This window comes from Pantherophis guttatus, chromosome 1 (assembly GCF_059756535.1).
Source record: "Pantherophis guttatus breed Tessera chromosome 1, ASM5975653v1, whole genome shotgun sequence".
Taxonomy (NCBI): domain Eukaryota; kingdom Metazoa; phylum Chordata; class Lepidosauria; order Squamata; family Colubridae; genus Pantherophis; species Pantherophis guttatus.
In genome coordinates, this window is record NC_142063.1 from 245,391,235 (window position 1) to 245,411,200 (window position 19,966).

General features: G+C 36.2%; 1 protein-coding gene across 7 annotated transcripts in view; it reads left to right on the top strand.

Annotated features, from left to right (window-relative positions):
• Positions 1 to 19,966, top strand: part of SOBP (sine oculis binding protein homolog) — a 141,886-nt gene that overhangs the window by 20,609 nt on the left and 101,311 nt on the right. For 4 of the 7 annotated variants that reach the window (XR_009621885.2, XM_060689109.2, XM_060689110.2 and 1 more), the window contains 3 exons: positions 2,603 to 2,741; positions 9,439 to 9,624; positions 11,778 to 11,921. Coding sequence is in view for 5 of the 7 variants with exons in the window: in XM_060689109.2 (XP_060545092.1) it covers positions 2,603 to 2,741; positions 9,439 to 9,624; positions 11,778 to 11,921 (469 nt within the window). In the remaining 2 variants the exon portion in view is untranslated. The remainder of the gene's footprint in view (positions 1 to 2,602; positions 2,742 to 9,438; positions 9,625 to 11,777; positions 11,922 to 19,966) is intronic. The other 3 variants (XR_015731392.1, XM_034409106.3, XM_087882625.1) reach the window with 1 other exon arrangement.

The window sequence follows — 19,966 nt, forward strand, 5'->3', positions numbered from 1 at the left end:
GAGTTGGATTAGCCCAGTGGCATTTTGCTTGCTATATATATATATGACTTAACTTTATATCATTTGGTGTTATTTAAAATAAATGTTTATTTTATTAGGGAATATCATCCCACCCTCCTCACTTAATTTCTCAGTTCTAATCCACAACCTCAGTGGCTGTGGTTTCCGACGTCCCGATATAGTCAGTTGACGCCATCACTGACTATTGGGGGCGAATCATTGGCCCCCACGGAGAGGGCTCGCAACTTGGGCGTCCTCCTGGATTCACGGCTGTCTTTAGAAGAGCACTTGACGGCCGTGACCGGGAGGATTTTTCATCAGGTTCGCCTGATTCGCCAGTTGCGTCCCTTTCTGGATCGGGACTCGTTACGCACGGTCACTCATGCCCTTGTCACCTCCCGCTTGGACTATTGCAATGCTCTCTACATGGGGCTCCCCTTGAGGAGCACCCGGAGGCTCCAACTGGCGCAGAGTGCAGCCGCGCGGGTGGTAATGGGAGCAACATGGCGTTCCCATGTAACACCCCTCCTGCGCGAGCTGCACTGGCTCCCGGTGGTCTTCCGGGTGCGCTTCAAGGTTCTGGTTACCACCTTTAAAGCACTCCATGGCTTAGGACCCGGGTACTTGCGGGACCGCCTACTACCACCAATAGCCTCCCACCGGCCGGTACGCTCCCATAGAGAGGGGCTCCTCCGGGTGCCGTCAGCCAAACAATGCTGACTGGCGGCCCCCAGGGGGAGAGCCTTCTCTGTGGGGGCACCTACTATCTGGAACGAGCTCCCCGCAGAGATACGGAGGATCCCGGATCTGCGCACCTTCCGCCACGCCTTAAAGACCTTACTATTTCACCAGGCCGGCCTGGCCTAATTTTCCCTCTCTTTTATAAAAGATTTTTAAAATTTTAAATATCTTTTAGTATTTTATATATTCAATTTTAAATTGATTTTAAAAGTTTGGGGTTTTAAATTTGTCGGGGCCAAAATTATTTAATTTGATTTTATTCTATTTTTAAATTTTGTATTGTATGTGTTTTTATTGTTTGGCTGTGCACCGCCCTGAGTCCTTCGGGAGTAGGGCGGTATAGAAATCTAATAAATAAATAAATAAATAAATAATCATAATATTATGGGGAGGAGTTTTTGGCAACTGGGAAAGATCTTGTACATACAATATTTTCATATTTGATTGAAGCTTTTTAGATTATATATGAGTGGAAACATGGTTACAAACAAGCATAAATGAGAAATTGAATAAGTAGTACCAGGTATTGTGTGGTGCTACATTTTCATTTACATTGTTGCAATATTATGTTTTTTTAAAAAAATTCAGCCTTGGGCCCTAATTACATAGACACATACTTCCACCCCCAATAATGTGTGTGTATGTGTATTTCAGACATAGATGCAAAATTTTAGATTATATAGAGAAAATTATATATTATAGTAAAGTAATTTTCTGTCTTCTTCTATTTGGACCAATTATAATCTTGTTTCAGGCTGAAGTAAAACACTGACATGGCATTAATTGTGCTTGTGGATCATCTCTGGTGGGCCTGGGGTGGGCATGGAGTATCCATCCTGGCCCTACTCAATGGCTTTCAGTTCCATGATCATGGTATCTTTCTGAGCCAGTTTAGGAGGTCGGGAAAGGGAGGTTGTGTTGTTCAGTCACTGTTGGTAGAAGGGGGAGAGGTCCAGCCCAAGGCTCCTGCTTTCTGGGGTGCCACAGAGCTCAACTTTCTGATTACTAATTAGGCCATGATTTCATGATCCTACCATTTCACTGTTGAAAGATCTGTGTTAATTGCCAATTGCAGGTGGGAAAAAAATGCGAAAGTGCCTTTGTGCAAGTGGAAAGAAAACAGTATATTAGTTTACCTGAATAAAGAAACTATTTATAGATAGTAGAAAAGTGGGAAAGTCCATTTGAAAGATAAAAAAGGTTTTGTAAAAATGGAAGACAAGCTAGTAACGCAGAGCCACATAATGTTTACCAAATAGAAAAGAAATGGCTGAGACTACTCAGAAAGAACAATATATGAGAGTGGGAATTAGTGGTTTATAACAAAATCTGAAATATATCTGCATTATTTTCTATAATTATCTGCATTTCTATTTTATCAGATTTGGTTTAAATGAATCTTTGCTTGAAGTAGTGGCTTGTGTACTAATTTGAATTGCTGTAATCTAGGAAGATTGATTGACTAGAGCCTTTGAAACAATTCCAGTTCTTCTATTGCTTTCCTGGTGTGCTTTAAACATTTTATAGAAGCACAGGATATAAAGTTTTATGAAAAATATGTGTTAAATATATTGCTGACTATCAATTCATATGCAGGGAATGATAAATAGCTCTCTTCCCTCTCATATTTTTCTTTAAATTACAAATTCATGCAGACCTGTCATAATTACATATGTCATTCAAAGATTTAAATGCTTTACATTCTTTGTATGTGACTTGATAAATGAACGTTAGTCTAGAGTAGGTGGGACAAAGCCGCTATTTCACGGTACAGTGCAAATAGATTTTGATTTATGTATTCATCTTTTGGTACTAAATGATTATTGATTGCATAAATAAGTAGGTAATTTTTCTCTTTCAGAATTTTGCAGAAAACACTATGAATGAGCTCCTTGGCTGGTATGGTTATGATAAGGTTGAATTAAAAGATGGAGAAGATATTGAATTCAGGAATTACTCTGCAGATGGGGAGAGCCGACAGCACATTTCTGTTCTGAAAGGTAATGGCATTTAAGGTTCATTTGTTCATGCTGAACAGGATTAGCCATAACAACTTTCCAAATTCACCTAGGTGGAATTCTACTTTAGAGTCTTAAAGATGGCCTCACATGTGTTCATGTTGGTGTCTTCTAGCACACAAAAGAAGGAGCAAAGGATAGTAATAAGGATCTGCAACACAACAGCAATTTTTCTTCCTCATATAACCAACTCCGAGACACTATAATTCCAGTGGGTAAAATCAGGAGAAAAAGCCAACACATCTCTCTTTTCTTCCTCAGAAGAAAAAAAAATCAGTTGTGCCTAAACTTTTACTAGAAACCTGCAACCTTATCTTTAAAAAAAAACCTTAACTTAGATCAATGTAGTGAAATTGTCCATGTCACAACACAGCAGTCAGAGGTCATTATCAGTTGAACACAGACTTTAGACGTAACAATCATATTCAGGTTTTCATCTGTAGATCAGAATCCTTTGCCTTCAGAATCCTTTTGCTTTGTCTTCTGTGCAGTAATACAATAGTTCGTAACCCCACATTTTGATCAGCTCATTGTCTCAATTTATTGCAGATTTCTATTCACATTTGGACTTGTCCATACTGGGGATGAAATATTACACAGTAATTCTTACTAACTTCTTTGATGTTATATTATATATTATTTTTATGAATAACTCAAGGCGGTGAATATACCTAATATTCCTTCCTCCTCCTGTTTTCCTCACAACAATAACCCTGTGAAATGAATTGGGTCAAGACAGAGTTACTGGCCCAAAGTCATGCACTTCATTAAAACACAGTGTGGTTTGTGTAGTTTTGATTTAATGTAATGCATGAACCCACTTTTTGTATACTAGGATACTATCACATGTTCAATCAATTATATTTAAAACAACCCATGCCCTAATGCCATATGATAATCTAATGTGTATGGATATGAAACGTGTTAGTTGAGAAAGTATAATTAAATTGTTTACTAATGTTCTCCTTTTCAAGTTTAACATGGTTTGTTCTGAATTCAGACTATGAATAGCATTATGGTGCAGTTTTAATCATTCTGACAAAGTTCCAACCTTGAAATGACCTAATTCTTGCTCAATACTCAATGTGAAAGCCTTTTGGAAGAACGGAAAAGTTTCTAGTAACACCTCAAGTAAGGTCAGAATAAACCAGTTTGACCTGAAACAGTCCATGTTGCTAATAGTGTGATGGGTCAAGGAGGGCAGGGAAAAGAAGAAGAAATAATACTTGAAATTGACATACATAGGATATTAATTGGATTCAAGCATTGCATTAAGCCACAATATAATTTGTTTAGTTTTGGCTGAGCACTATTAGTGCATCTCTTTTTAATCCCATATTATCCTAACATCTTAAATTGTAGAAGTAGAATTGAATTGAATTTCCTTTGAATGTTAGTTTGGATATCTGGAATTTTGAGGGTGGTTATCTGGAAAAGTTTTAAGAAGAAAACTGTTTTGTTCTTCTTAATTCTTTGTGTTTATTTTTTTATTTGAAATGCAAATGTTTACTTCTGGAAGAGATGGAGTGATTCATTCCCAATAACAGAATTCAGAGTTCAGAGTTGCATTTAATTATTAAATAATTTTTAGTGTGAGAGAAATGCATATCCCAATAATGGATAGAACAAGATAAAAAGTATTTTTTTGTTTTGTTTTGTTTTCTTCCATTTAATCATATCTGAATTATTGGAGATTTGTCCAGAGTTGTATCTGGACAAATCTCTGCAGGTTTCTTGGCAAGATTTTGAGAAGTGGTTTGCCATTGCCTCCTCCCTAGAGTTGAGGGAAAGTGACTGGCTCAAGGTCTTCCAACTGGTTTTGTGCTTAAGGTGGGGTTAGAACTCAGTGTCCTAGTTTCTAGCCTAATGCCTTAAATAATTTTAGAATATTGTCTAGTCATGAAATTAATTTCCTCTTTCTGACCCATTAAAAATGAAGTGTCAGTGGTAACTATTTTTGGAGATCTTTGGGGGCTGCAATTCAAGGCTTTTGTGGGTTGTATGTGACCCTGGGTCTTTAATCTGCAAACTTCTGTATATATTACATATCTAATATTAATAAGTCTAGTTTTCCCCCTTTAAAACAATAGCCACTAATGGAGGAAGAAGATCAGGCTCATGATAGGTAGAGAAGAAAGCTTATATTACTGCCATTTTTATTTTTTATTTGAACTACAGCAAGAGGGAGTTTTTTACTGTCTGCACATGTATAATTTCAATTATATTCCTGCTTTAATTATCATTGGCATCATCACCATCATTACCGAAAATCTAGCCTGGAAACTCTTCCTTGATCTTGATTTATAGATTATTTATTGATGCAGTTTCATTGTAATTGGCTGCAGATTTTTTTTTTTTTAATTGTGGCTATATAATAGAATCAGGGAAGGGGAAGAAAATACTTCAGTCTCCAATAAATCCTTTGGAAGAGTTAATATAGATCACAATCTGTGATGCCATAACAGCATGCCGCCATTGTATTAGTTGATTTGTTCCTGTCCTTTAAATTGTGTTCCCAAACTGGTTCAATGTTTGTGCAACTGTAATGCTATGGGTAAGCTAAGAAGCAGTGATTAGGCAACAGTTTCCTTCTGTAGCAAATCTGATATCCGTATGCATTAGGTGTCTTACTGGCATATCTAGTTTGGGGGAAAATGGCAGTTTGAAAAGAAATGGGGTGAGGGATCCCCATTTCATGACCTCATGGGTCCTGTTCCATGACTTCCTATATATACAACATAACAATTTAGTATTCAGCAATTGAAATATAAATAATATTAAAAGGACTTAAATATAACTTACTCATATTTTCTCATTTACATTGTTGAGGGGTCTCAATGAAACAGTGACAGATGTGGAAAGGATAAATCCATAGGTCAGTGTTCCTAGTTTCCTGTGCCTCTAGCCAGGATGGTACTTTCCTTAGTCAGAGCAATAGTCTTACACTTTAAAGTGACTTATCAGCTTTTCCTCTTTTGTTAATAAGGAGTTTGGAAAATCTTGTCAAGGGCCACTTAGTTATTGGCAATTTCTTTTTTCAAGCCAGAAACAATGCCATTAACCCAACTAAGTTATCTGGTCCAACATTTTCCCTGATCCAGAATACAATGGAACAGACAGTTTTTGGCACCAATATCCAAAGCAACATATCTATTTCCCATTAGCAAATGAAGCAATTTCTGTGAAAAAGCTGCCTCCTTCTTGTCAAATTCTTTCTCTTTTTTTTGTGGCAGGAAATCTCCAAAATTCTGTCTGCCTTTGTTGTGGCAAGATATCGCTGAAATATAGAATGAACAACTTCTTGAAATCTTTGTTACTTTCTGAATTCCTGCTTTATCTTTCCCTCATTTAAATTCATTGTATTTTTCCTTGAATACATTGTTTCTCTTTGAATTGAATAATGTGCTAAATTCATATACTGTACGTTATTGTTTCATATTTAATTGTCAACTTATTGCTTACTTGCCCTTATATTTTAGTGTAAAATATTGTATTGATTGGTTATTAATTATATATGCAGTATATTTTAAGTGTGAAACAAATAATAGATAATTATCTCCTGGAGAATTGAGGCTATGGGAGAATTTAGTTCAAAAAATTTGAAAGGAGGATTGAGCAAAATTACTTTTGCTTTTGATGCTTTCCATTTTTGGTTCCTGTATTGATAGCAGTGCAACATCAAATAGGATTCTGCATTACTGTGATAAAATTATCATGCATAATATTATTATAAACCCTACCATGATCTTCCAAAACATCCTAAATCTATCTTTATAGGAGAGAATGTTCCAGCTCATAGATCACATCGCCAATGTTTTCAATCATATTTTCTCAACATACATGGAGATACAGCTGAGGACCTTTAAAGCAGCTGCATGAGACTTGTAAAAGATGTGGCTGTTTTAATCAGGACTGATGCTTTAGTTTGCATTAACACACTCCTGAATTATTAACAATTAAATTAAATCCTAAACTCAGATCAGTATGTATGATAAACCACATTTACCCTTCAATGAAAACTGAATATATAACTGTTCTTTGCTTTATTTCTTAACTGGTATTGCTGTGTTCTAAGTTGCAACCTAAGATCCTAGATAGAACAATTATTTTGCCACTAGCCACTTACCTCTTCTTAAAATATAGTTGTTCATACTGGTAGGCAACTCAGTCCTTAAGATTATTACCAACTGCTTTGGCAGCTACTATGAGCAAATTCTATGATTGATCATAGAGCACTTTTAATGTATCTTCCAGTTCAATTGCTAAAAATACCAGTTCTGAGAAGGGTCTGTGCTGGATTTCTGTAGAGTCCTATTTTAACACTTGAAAAATATTATAATTAGCAATGAGATTATGTATGGATGGGGAAATAGAGAAAAGATTGTTCATTGTATGTTTCTGTTAATAGTGGAGATATAGTATTGTGAGTGACAATTAAAGCTTCCTTCCAGAAATTTTTATGTGGAGTTTGAATGGAGTGTGTGTGCGTACACAAGTGTGTATGTGTAATATTTTCTGAGTTTTCCTTCATATGGAATGGGATAATCTTTTATCTGTTTGGGGCAGATTTGGGTTTTCAAGTACATGAATGGATGTTGGTTTGTGCATGCTTTTTTCAGCACTATATTCAGAACACATACTAGCTAGTCTTACAATTATCAGGAACACTTTTTAAAAATTGGTAATAGAAATTTATTGAAATTCAAAATCGGTCTACAAAAATCTAATAAATAGTGCTTAGAATTTTTTATGCTGTCATCCATAATTGTTATACTCTAGTTCTGATAGCCTTATTATACTAGAAGTATAATTTGTTCATTTATTTATTTATTATAGGCCAGCAATGTAATATTTTGGTTGCATTACGGAATGCAACCAAAATATTACATTGCTGGTCTACCAATGTAATATGGTAGATCAGAAATGTATGCATCGAATATGATACTCAGATGTATAACATCTACATCTGCTGACTTGTTCCTTTTCACATTGCCATTAAGATCTAAAGCTTATCTTGTCATTCACATGTCATTAAGGTATAAAACTCATCTTGTCCCTATTTCCCACAGTTCATCTGACTCAACTTTGTGAAAACATCAGGTCAGGTATCCGATAATTCTGTGTCTTCCTCAGTGAACATTTTCTGTTCATCTCGCTTAAATTCTGCTTTATATATCTTTATCTCAGTCATCTGTGCACCCAGCTTTTTTTTTTTTTATTGATTTATATGCCGCCCTTCTCCGGAGACTCAGGGTGGCTTACAATGCATTAAGTACTAGCCTTCATACTTTTGTATATTTTATACAAAGTCAGCTTACTGCCCCCACAATCTGGGTCCTTTTTTGCTTCTGATGTATTTGTAAATTACTGATCTTAATGCTGAACTGTATGCTGCTCAGAATCTTTTCCAAGGATTTGTTTTTATAAATTTGGGTGGCTTTGGTTCTCCCCACTAGGGCAAGTCTTCTCTAATAGCTTTCTTGACACAACTAATTATACATGTGTGTGATCTCTTGCACTAGGTTGCAATTTTACTGCCCTACAGTAGGCATTTTATCTGAGCTATTGTAGTTTTGAATAAACTCCAATCATTCTGAGTTTTTTTGAATTTCTTCCTTTTTACATTCCTCTACTGTCAAATAAATTCTCCATTTTAGCAAAATATGACTGTCCTGGACTTCTTATAGAAATTTCTTCCTTCTCTAAATATTAGGCTATGTTCTCTCTAATATTAGAGAATCAAATACATGTCACTTTCAAGATGTTTAATTTTAATAGAGTGACAAAATCAGATATTTTATCAACAGCAACGTTTTTCATCCTGATCACCTTATGATATATGGACTCCCAGAATTCCCTACCCAGCATGGCCATTGCTAAGAATTTTGGGAACTGAAGACCACACATTACCCAAGCTGGGAAATGCTGATTCCTGCTTTACAGTATTTAATCACTGCTGACTGGGGGAATCAAGTTAAGAGGCTTGAAAAATGCACTAGCATACTTGCTAAGTCATGAAAACAAGTTTCTTAGTATTTGTTTGACTGTTCTATGTGAACACAAAGGCTGAATAATTGTTTTTCCTTATTGATGCTTGTCAGCTGTCTTGATAAACATTTACTATTATGTTAAAATAGGCATATTTCATACTGGTAAGACATATTTTGCAGTTATTATGAAGCACATAAATGAAGTCACATGATAATATGTGGATACTGAATGTATCCACATATATCTTAAATTGTTGTAAATAGAGCACCTACATTTTAATGCAGTATTTAAATGAAGAATAATTTCTACAGAATATTATTATAAAATGTTGCTCTTGTCCCATTTAGCTTTGGGACTTTACTCTGAAAGTGTAGAATTGGGCAAGATTAATGAAGTTTATGATTGTGTTTAGATGCTATGAGTTTTTAAACTCTGATTATAGTCAGTGTACGATCTGAGTTATGCTTCCGATTGTATTTCAGCATTTTATTACTATGTGCAGTTTTGGAAAGATTACTGATATATTAAACTACAAATTGGGTTCATCCTGGAAACCTGACATAGTTGGTTTTGGCTAAATAAGAGTATATTAACTTCTCAATTGTTAATCAAATTGGCAAACAATAAATATACCATATCTGATCAAAAGCTGTAATATATTTTAAAATTAATTATTTTTCCTTTGCAGAAAATTCTTTGCCAAAAACAAAATTACCTGAAGACAGTGTTATGTCACCATACAATATAAACACAAACTATCCAGGGCTTACCACAGGAAATGGAATCTCAGACTCACCAGCAGGATCAAAGGAACATGGCAATGTACCCATTATTGTACCATTAATTCCACCACCTTTTATAAAGCCACCAGCAGGTAAATAATTTATTTTGTAATGTTTTGCTTTTCTTAGATAATGTTCTTAAATGTTTTAAAGTTATAAACTAAAAAGTTCAGGAGTACAGGTAGTCCTCGACTTATGACAACAACAGAACCCAAAATTGTATTGGTCAGTTGTTAAATGAGTCACAGCCCATTTTATGACCTTTTTGCCATGGTTGTTAAGCAAATCACTGCTGTCAAGTGAATCATGTGATTTTTAAGCAAATCTGGCTTCCCCCATTAATTTGCTTGTCACAAACTCCCTAAGAAGGTCTCAAATTACAATCCCAGGACTCCGGGACTCTGCAACCATTGTAAATACATGCTATTTGCCAAATGCTTAAATTTTTATGATGTGTCTATGGGGATGCTGCAATGGTCTTAAATATGAGAACTGTTCATAAGTCACTTTTTTCAGTGCAATTGTAAGTTTGAACATCACAAAACGAATGGCTGTCAGTTGAGTAGAATATTGCAAAATCATAGTTAACAGAATTTGCTTTTGGAAAGTACTAAACTGCCCTCAGAAAGGCATGGTGCGGATGAACATCGTGGGGAGGAGAATCAGAATGTTCTGGAGTGGTTCTATTCTTCAATCAGTGAGTTTTGCATATGCCTAACGGCAAGAGATTTCAGTACAGACTGAGCACCCCAAGTGTGATCATGGGATCATGGGGAGAGGTGTCAGAATTTTAAATCAGTGTCGTATGTAGCCCTGGAGAGTCCATTGTAACTTTGAACAGTCACTAAGAGAACGGTCGTAAGTCGAGGACTGCCTGTACTTACAAAGTCAGAAGAATCCTTTTCTTTAGAACAGGGGTGGACAATGTGACCTTCAATGTCTTTCAATTACAACTGCCATGATCTACCATGCTGGCTTACTCTAAAGAGACCTGGAATTTTTCCACTGCTGTATTAACAATGTCGGGTTAAGGCTGCAGATTTATTTAAGGGCACAAATAGACCTATTACAATATCTATATTTAACAAAAAGATTTTTAAAATGTTGTGAAATAATTTAGGAACTGTATATAGCTGCAGTCCCCAACCTTTCCGGCTCTGTGGACTGGTGGCGGCAGTGGCTGCGGTGGGGAGAGAGGATGGTTTCATACACATGAGCACCACTTGTGCAAATGCAGCCTTGTGTGCTCACCCACGGCTTGCATGACCCAGTTACCAATAGGCTGCAGCCCGGGACCAGGTTGTGGCCCGGGGATTGGGGACCTCTGTTTTAGGTTATAATAAAATTCAGTGTGATCTTAAGATTCAGACTTCTGACTAGAACATGGTTCCTAAAGTGTTTGCCTTCACACCTCCCTTTGGTGAAATCTTAATGTAAATACTACTCCTAAAAATCCGGAATGAATAAAATGAACAACGAGAACAATACAGGTAGCCTTCTCATAAACACCACAATAGGGACCATCAACTCTGTTGCTACGTGGTGTTTTTGTGCAAAACATGACATGACTCTGCTGGACTTACAACCTCATTTGTCCTGCTGTTAAACAAACAAAAAGTTGTTAAACAAATCACCCATGGTTGTTAAGTAAGACATCACCTAACCGCAACTTGCAATTTTACTGCCACCTTCTCCATTGACTTTGTTTGTCGGAATCCAGCTGTGAAACATGCAAATGGCTATCACATAATCATGAAACACTACAAGAGTCCTAAATGTCTACTGGTTGTGAAGTGCTTGAATCTTAATCACATGAAAATGGGTGTGCTGTGACATAAGTGTGAGAACAAGTTATAAATGTACTTTTTCAGCATTACCATAAGTATGAATAGTTGCTAAACAAGGCAGTTGTTAAACAAAGACTACCCGTATAATGAAATTTGGGGAAAGATGGATTATTGCAGCAATGAATATCCCCTGGACTCTGTCTGCCTTCTCTAAGGGAGGTATACATCACAATTTGAGAATACTTGGTCTAGAAGGGCTGGATTTAAAATTACTAGTTCAAAGTATATATGAATGTGAGCAGCCCAGGTTTGTTTTGTTGTACAGGTAGACCTTGACTTACAACTATTAGTTCAGTTACTGTTCAAAATTATGACAGTGCTGAACAACAACTTATGACCAGTCCCTGAAGTTAGGGTTGTTGCAATACCCCTGTGATCATATGATCTTGATCTTACAGAATACAGAATAATAGAGTTGGAAGAGACCTTGGACTGGAGGTCTTTTAGTTCAACCCCCTGCTCAAGCTATACCAATTCAGACAAGTGGCTGTCCAGTCTCTTCTTAAAAGCGTCCAGTGATGAAGCACTCACAACTTCTGAAGGCAAGCCATTCTCACTGTTATGAAATTTCTCCTTAGTTCTAGGTTGCTTCTTTCCTTGATTAGTTTCCATCCCTTATTTCTTATCCTGCCTTCAGGTGCTTTGGAAAATAGGCTGACCCCCTCTTCTTTGTGGCTCCTCAGATATTGGAACACTGGTATCATGTCATGGTGCTTCTTTTCAGTACACTAGACATACCCAATTCTTTCAACCGTTCTTCATGTATTTTAGTCCAGAGTTCTCCAAGTTTTCCAGTTTTGCGGACTGGCGGGGGGCAAGGGGGTTTTGCACAAGCAGTGGGCAATCACATACTCACCTGCTGCTCATGCAAATAGGTATGTGCCTGTGCATTCTCGTTTGCCATTTCTGGTTCCAAAAGACTCAAGGCTCAATAGTGGGCCACAGCCGGGGATTGGAGACCCCTGTTTTAGTCTCTAGGCCCCTAATCATCTTTGTTGCACTTTTCTGCACTTTCCCCAAAGTCTCAATATCCTTTTTATAATGTGGTGACCAAAACTCAATGAAGTATTCCAAATATGGCCTTACTAAGGTAAAGTGATACTAAGGTAAAGTGATACTAAGGTAAAGTGATGAATCTTGATGCTTGGCAACCCATTTGCATTTATGACCAGTTACCAAGCACTCTGCAATCACTTGATCACCATGCCAGTTTGTCCAGAAAATCAATGGGGGAGCCAGCAGGGAAGATTGCAAGTCATTGGGGTAAGTCTGCCACCTGCATACTTTCCCTAGCATCTTACTTTGCATTGACCTCTTGGGCACCTCCACACATGCTTCCTGAACTTCGCCTGCATCCCTGCCCTCTCCCCCCAATTCCCTCCTATCTGGCAGCAGCCACTTATCTGCCTGCCAGCCTGGGATTTGAAACTACCTGCTGGCTTCCCACTGGCTTTGATCGTGAGAATCCAGCAGGAAGTTGCCTTGCCTAACCACGGTGGGATTCAGTTAACAATGGCAACCAATTCTGAAGGGATTGTTATATGATGTGGTCATGGTTTATTACTGCATTTTTTGGCAACAAAAGTTCTGGTCCCAATTGTTGTTGTAAGTTGAGAATCACCTGTAGGAGATTCCAAATTCAAAGATATGTGGGCAAGGATCTGTAAATTATATCCCCTTATTTGTGGCTTATCTCCCTGCAAGTCTCCTGGTGTCATTTTTTTCATGTTAACATTTATCTTCAGGTTTCCTTCCTTGTATTATTTTGTTTAAGGTCAGTAATGTACAAAACCATATCTTTGTCAAGGCTAGTTTAATACTATGAATAATAGAGGATGCATGAAAACAGTCGTTAATATCGGAATGGTACAGAAAAACTCTTAAATGTTGACTATGGAGGGGCATTAGAATTTTGAGAAAACACGGGTTTTTTTTAACGTTTTCGTAAAAAATAAAATCATCATTTATTATTTATACCAGGCTAATTTTACACTGGCCAGTACATTTTTGTAATGTCCGATGTAAAATTAGTCTGGTATAAATAATAAATGTTGATTTTCATACACATGACATAAAATGATGATAGCTAAAATAGCATGTTCCTATCTCCAATTTTTATCAAATGAAATCCACAATCTAGTTTACTTGTGAAAACCTTTATATGAGAGATGTTTAATTTCTGGAAATTTTGAAGCAATATTTCCTGAGGCTTGGGGCCAAGTGAGGGATGTGGGAATTAATATAGACCGTATATAAAAAGTACTTATATTACTACTTTTTACCATGGGCATTTTGGAGTGCCAAGTAGGGACAAAAGATGGAACAAATATACTGGTAGTGAGATTGTGTTGCTTGTTTTGTACATTATGTACATATAGTTAAGGGTAGAGTTTGCATTGGACATTAATTTAGTTAGTCTGATGAAAAATTGGTTTCTATGAATGGGTTTGCTTTTTATAGTTGTATAACAGTTTTATTATTTTATAAAATATTTATTTTTTCTCTAGAAAATATTAGTGTGTAAAATTGTTTATTTAGATATGTATACATTTATTTAAAACATGCTTTTAGTTTTTTTGTAAATGGAGCTTCTGCTAAACTGTTAAGGAATATAGCTTATCTATTTTTGGCTTTTTAGAAGAAACAGAAAGGCAAAAGTTGTTGCTGGATACAGAAGTCTATTGTGAAACATGCTATTCTGAACTTTGTCCTTCACTAATTTCAGGAAAAAAGATGTGGAAGAAACCCCAAGCCTCAAATACATTTTGTCACCTCAAATGTTGTCTATTCAGTCACATTTTCTGTATTTGAAATATTATCTACTAGAAGTTTCCACGTCTAGTAATTCTTTATTTTTGTAATTTTATCATTTTTATGGCATTTTGAAAACTGAAGGTTTGCCTATATAGATACATGCTTCTCTTATTCTATTTCTTTCTTCTTTTAGAAAGAAAAAGATTAGGAAGTATTACATAATCAATTTTCCTGGTTTTGGGAAAGTGAACAAAACACTCTTTCCATATTGTTCCTCTCCACTTGGTCCTTCATGCACATTTTCAAAGTACAGTATATTACACCTTTGTTTTGCTAAATGTTGCATATGCTATATGTGATAGCTGTTCTGCTTATATTTAGGCAACGTCTAGCAAATTGCATAATGTTACTGATATAATGCTTTTCCACTAATATTACTTTGGATCCATTTAGTAAGAGTCTCGCTCTAAATTTTCTATGATTTTAAAGGATAAAACCACAACCTTGAACTGAGCCCAGGTAGCAACTGGCAATTCAGGTTAAAAATATGATATGATAATAATACAGTATACAGGTTAGCAGTGCAATAACATCATTTTACACCATTCAAAGCTGTTCAAGGTTAGTCGCAAACAACATATAGTAATAGTCTAGCCATCATGTAACCAAAGCATGGTTATCTTTATACTTTTCCAACAAGCTTAGCAACTGTTTTAACGATGCAGTAAACAGCACTATTCAATTATTTGGATTTAATTTCAGCTTCTTCAAGGGTACTCAGTACTACCTCAACAACTCAACCGTACTTAGTATAGTGAGCATATTGACGACTCTTTACTGTACTGTAAAATTTTATGTGTCCTCTCTCATCAGGTTCATATATCTATTAAGGGGGCATTATCGATTGGGAGAATGCCATCATTGTTCCTGTATACAAACTGAAAGGTACCAAGAGTGAATGCAAAAAATTAGGGGGATTAATGTCTTAAGTATGCCTGAGAAGATGTTTGGCAGAATTCTGTTTGAAAGAGTATGAGACATGACAATGAATAAAACTTGGGGAATGCAGTGTGGAATTATCTGAGCGGAAGCTGTGAAGACCACTTTTTCACTCTTCAGCAGATCATTCACAAATGTATAACTGAAAGAAAAAAAGTATTGTATATTGATGTTGTTTGATACTGTATGACTGCATTTGAGAAAGAGAATAGGCTTGGATAATGGAATGTTTTGCACAAGTATGGAGTTCCTAAAGTAGATAAAAACAGTGGATGAGGGAAGTAAAGCATGCACTGGATAAATGGAATGCTTAGTAGAACATTAAACAGTGAGCAGGGAGTAGGACCAGAATGTGTGATGTTTCTCTGAATGTCTAATATACACATATTGTGGCAAGAAGATTCGTAAAATGGGGCAAACTCACTTAACAAATGTTTCACTTAGCAACATAAATGTTGGGTTCAATTGTGGTCGTAACTCAAGGACTTGTATTTATGAATAAATATGTAAAGTAATTTGATTTGAGATATGAATATGCATGTACTTTTACGTATAGACAGAACCATGTTATAGGTTGAAAACACAGATGATTTGTAGTTAGTGCTAACTGAACTGTGTGATGGAGGAACATGAATGTAAAATGAATATATCAAAACCCATAGCAGGCATATTTTGTCAGGAATTTATGTACTTGATAGAATATTTACTAAAGATGGTAAACTGGATGGAGAAGTAATAGAATGTAGACAGTATGGTTTGTAATCTGTTTTGGGATTCTGCCCATTTTGTTATAAGTTAAGAGTTTGTTATGTCCAGACAAATATAAAAGCATGTTAAATTCAGGAAAGAATAATTAAGAAATTTCTGTGATAAAAAAAGAAGAGATAAGAGTCAAGAATAAAAAGTTTGAAAAGGTTGCTGAATTAATGTGGACTGACTATAAAGCGAATGACCAGTACAAAATGGTTTGGTCATATAGAGAAAACGAATAAAGACTAAATTGTAAAACCAGTTTGTGAAGAAAACATGAATGGGTTAAGAGGAAAGATAGCATTAAGAAAGTTGTGGTTGAATTGAGTTGATGAGATCCTCAAAAGGAGAGATCTGAAAAATATTAAAGAACAAGAACTGTTTGAAGCACTGCATGGACAGAATGAAATCAAGGATCTTTACAAGGATAGGTCAGATGTGAGGGATCTGAAGCTGAAAAGGCAGGTGCTACTTTTATCAATGCCTTCTTAAAGAAGTTATATCTTTTTGCCGGGTTGTGCAGTAGCCCCACATTTCCAGGAAAATAAGCTTTTGAATTAAAAACAGAAAACCCCCTCTACTCCAAAGCTGTTCTGGAATGTACAGCTGAAGAAGGAATCTCAGCAATTGGGGAGGGGAATCTCAGCAATTGCACCATGGTTTCTGAGGGAGGAAGCAACATGTTCCAGAGAACAGCCCAAGATAGGAGAGTGTGCAATCCTGAACTGGATGGGAGAGAGAAGAAATGTTTTAGGGTAGCCACAGCCTAGAATGTTCCAGGGTAGGTCTATTAGGTTAGAAGGTTATAGCTTTAGTTTGGCAAGAATCTGTTTATTAGGTGTAAATAAATAAAAACTGGAATTATTCAGATTTTACTGTGAAGTGTTTGGGCTCAGGCTTCACAAAAGCTGCTTGTTGCATCCTTTCAGAGTCTCAAAGCAAACATTAATTTCTTTGGCTTTATAATTCTTATTTGTGTGTGTGTGAGAGAGAGGGGGAAGAGAGGGGGGAGGCGGGGAGAGGGAGAGAGAATTGTATAACATTGTTACTCCTAAAGAGTAAAGCAATGGTAGGTACTTAGATAGATAGGCAGGCAGGCAGGTAGGTAGGTAGATGTAGAACCATAAACCATTTCCCCAGATTGCCTTCCAATCCAAATCCAACAGAAGAAAATGGAATCATTGCTGGTGATCTGAACAATATTTGATTAGCATCATACTAGAAACATTCAGTAAATTACCACCAGAATGTTATAGCTCAACAACGGTTCATACATTTCTGAAAATAACCCTCTGACTCAAGAGGCTTTTGTGGGTGCCCAGGGAGTAGAGGGGGAAAAGAGAATTCTTCATTGACTAAAATTATTTTTTCCTTGTACAATACTGGATATTTACATATATTTCAAGTATGCAGAAACATCGTAGGAATAATGTTAATTTAGAATCTAATTTAGAATCTTATTAAATTAGACTGAATTTGATTTGTGAGACCAATTGTTAATCTTACTTAATGATAAAATACATCTATACTTTTCATCTTGCAGTTTCTCTTGCAAACTCTTCTGCAAAAATTTCAATAGGTATATTGAAATAATTTTAAAAGTTATTATAATAAAAAAACCCTGACCCTACATTATTTTTTTTTGAAAAAGATGAGACCCAGTATATGTAGATTTCTTTAAATAAAATAGCATTTGCTAGAATTATTGCTAGTATTGTATTGTATTTGCTAGTATTGTATTTTATCTTGGCTGTTCACCGCCCTGAGTCCTCCGGGAGTAGGGCGGTATAGAAATTTGATAAATAAATAAATTTAATTTTAAAAAAATTATTTCATAGTGGTGATGGTATTCTTTCCGAGTAAAGTCGAGAGGAGGGGGGAAATAAAGTTTGTGGACAAGTTGGCCAAAATGACTTTCATTAACTTTTTGGTGGCAGATTCTTCTGTAAATCATTCATTTTAAATGGAAAAGCAGCTAGTGATGGTGTAGAGCGGGAAGTCATTGAACGTTCTTCTTAATTAAGACTTAAAATGGCACTGCAAACTTTTGATGATTAATTGAAGCATGCGTTTGCCTGATGCATATTTAGTTATTATAATGTGATAATTTTATCTTGTTACACAGACAGATCCCACGGGGAGCATGATTTAACACTGTGAACACTGTGTTTATTGCATTGTTCATTAAGAAACGTACAAAGGCTGGTAAACAATAAGGAGATGGTAATAACTGTCTCTACAACAGTTTAGTTTTGACCCATTTCCACCTATAAAGTTATAACCTTGGAGTAGGAAATATAACTCGGAATGCCCTGAATAACTCTGAATAATAGAGGCAATCATTTTAGTCCTCCAACAGCATGGAATTTGTGTTGATATTTCTGCTCTGTTTACAACAGCACAGATGTTTATTGAGATAAACAGTGCAGATATTTTATTGTTTGTGTTTCAAAAACTGCGTTTGCATTTTTAAACACATGCTGTTCTAAATATGTTTTTACAGCATCATAGAAAAAGTGGTAGGTAACTAAAAGGATTTTACTCTGGTGTAGTTCATTTTGAGGATATTAATATGAAGATTTTATTTTTTTTGACTAGAGGTAAATAAACTTGTTCTAGATTTCAGGCACACAAAAATGATATTAGTGGTATTACTAGTTCTGAAAAACATCCAGAGTAAACAATTTTAGATTATCTGTATTTTATAAACATCTATGATACAGGTAGTCCTCAATTTACAACAGTCCATTTAGTGATTGTTTGAAGTTACAATGACATTGAAAAAAGTGACTTATGACTATTCTTCACACTTACAATTGTTGCACCAGCCCTATGGTCACTTGGCTACTGATCAGGGGTGGTATTTACTTACCTTCGTTACTCGTTCGCAAATGTGAGCGCATGCACAGATCATCAAAAACGGGACGTGATGACATCGGGGCAGGTGGGTGGAGCCTCCCGCCATTGCCGCTTCTACTTCGCCTGAACCAGATAGAACTGGCTGAATACCACCACTGCTACTGATTCATATATGAGTACCCCGTGGGCCGGATCTGGCCCTTGGGCCTTGAGTTTGACACCCCTGCTGTAGAGATTTTACCTTGGACTCTGGAGGCTGTGAGGGTTTGAAGGGGAACAACAGGCTTCAATGCATCTTTAGCAAGACTAAATGGCTTTCGGTATCACGGTCCCCTGCTTCTGGCGACAACGTAAATATATTTAACTTTGCGGAAAGGTAACGAAGAAGCAATATGATAGTACTCTACAAATGCTTCAAACACAAAAGCCTCTCAAGACAATTAGGCATATACAGTATTCCTCCACATTTTTTCTCTTTGCCTCTCATATTCTTCCTTTTTGTTATCCCTGACAAAAATGTGTTATTGCAAAAACATGAAGCTGGAGTCAGATTTTAGAAGAAAGAGATTGTTTTCTTATATCATGCTAATTCTTCAGACAAGACAGCAAATGAAATCTAGGCTTACTATGACATAAAAAGAGATTATCCCTTAAGTAAAAAGGGAAAATTAAACTGTTAGGTAACAAGCTGTCAGTAATATTGCTGCTGAATTGATTTACTGCTGGGAAATGCTTTGTTTTAAAATCTAGTAGGGGCTATAAAATCAGCCTTAACACAATTTTCTCTCTTTCTTATAGACCTGTAGTAGACAGCAGTGATCATACCATCAAGTTTTCTTTCTTTACAATGTATTATTATTCATTTATTTGTATCCTCTTTTTATTATTTTTACAAATAACTCAAGGAGGCAAACATATCCAACATAGTTTCTCCCCTCCTATTTTTTCCACAGCAACAATCCTGTGAGGTGGGTTGGGCTGAGAGAGAGAGACTGGCCCAAGGTCACCCAGCCGGCTTTCATGGCTAAGGAAGGACTAGAACTCACTGTTTCCTGCTTTCTAGCTTGGTCTTTCTAGCTAAACTGTGATGTTTAAAAAATAGTTTCAATTTTAATGGTGGCTCACGTCACAGATTTATGATTGTTTTTAACAGTTGTGACCTTTGCAGCATCCCCATGATCATGTGATCAAAATTCAGATGCTTGGCAACTGGTTCATATTTATG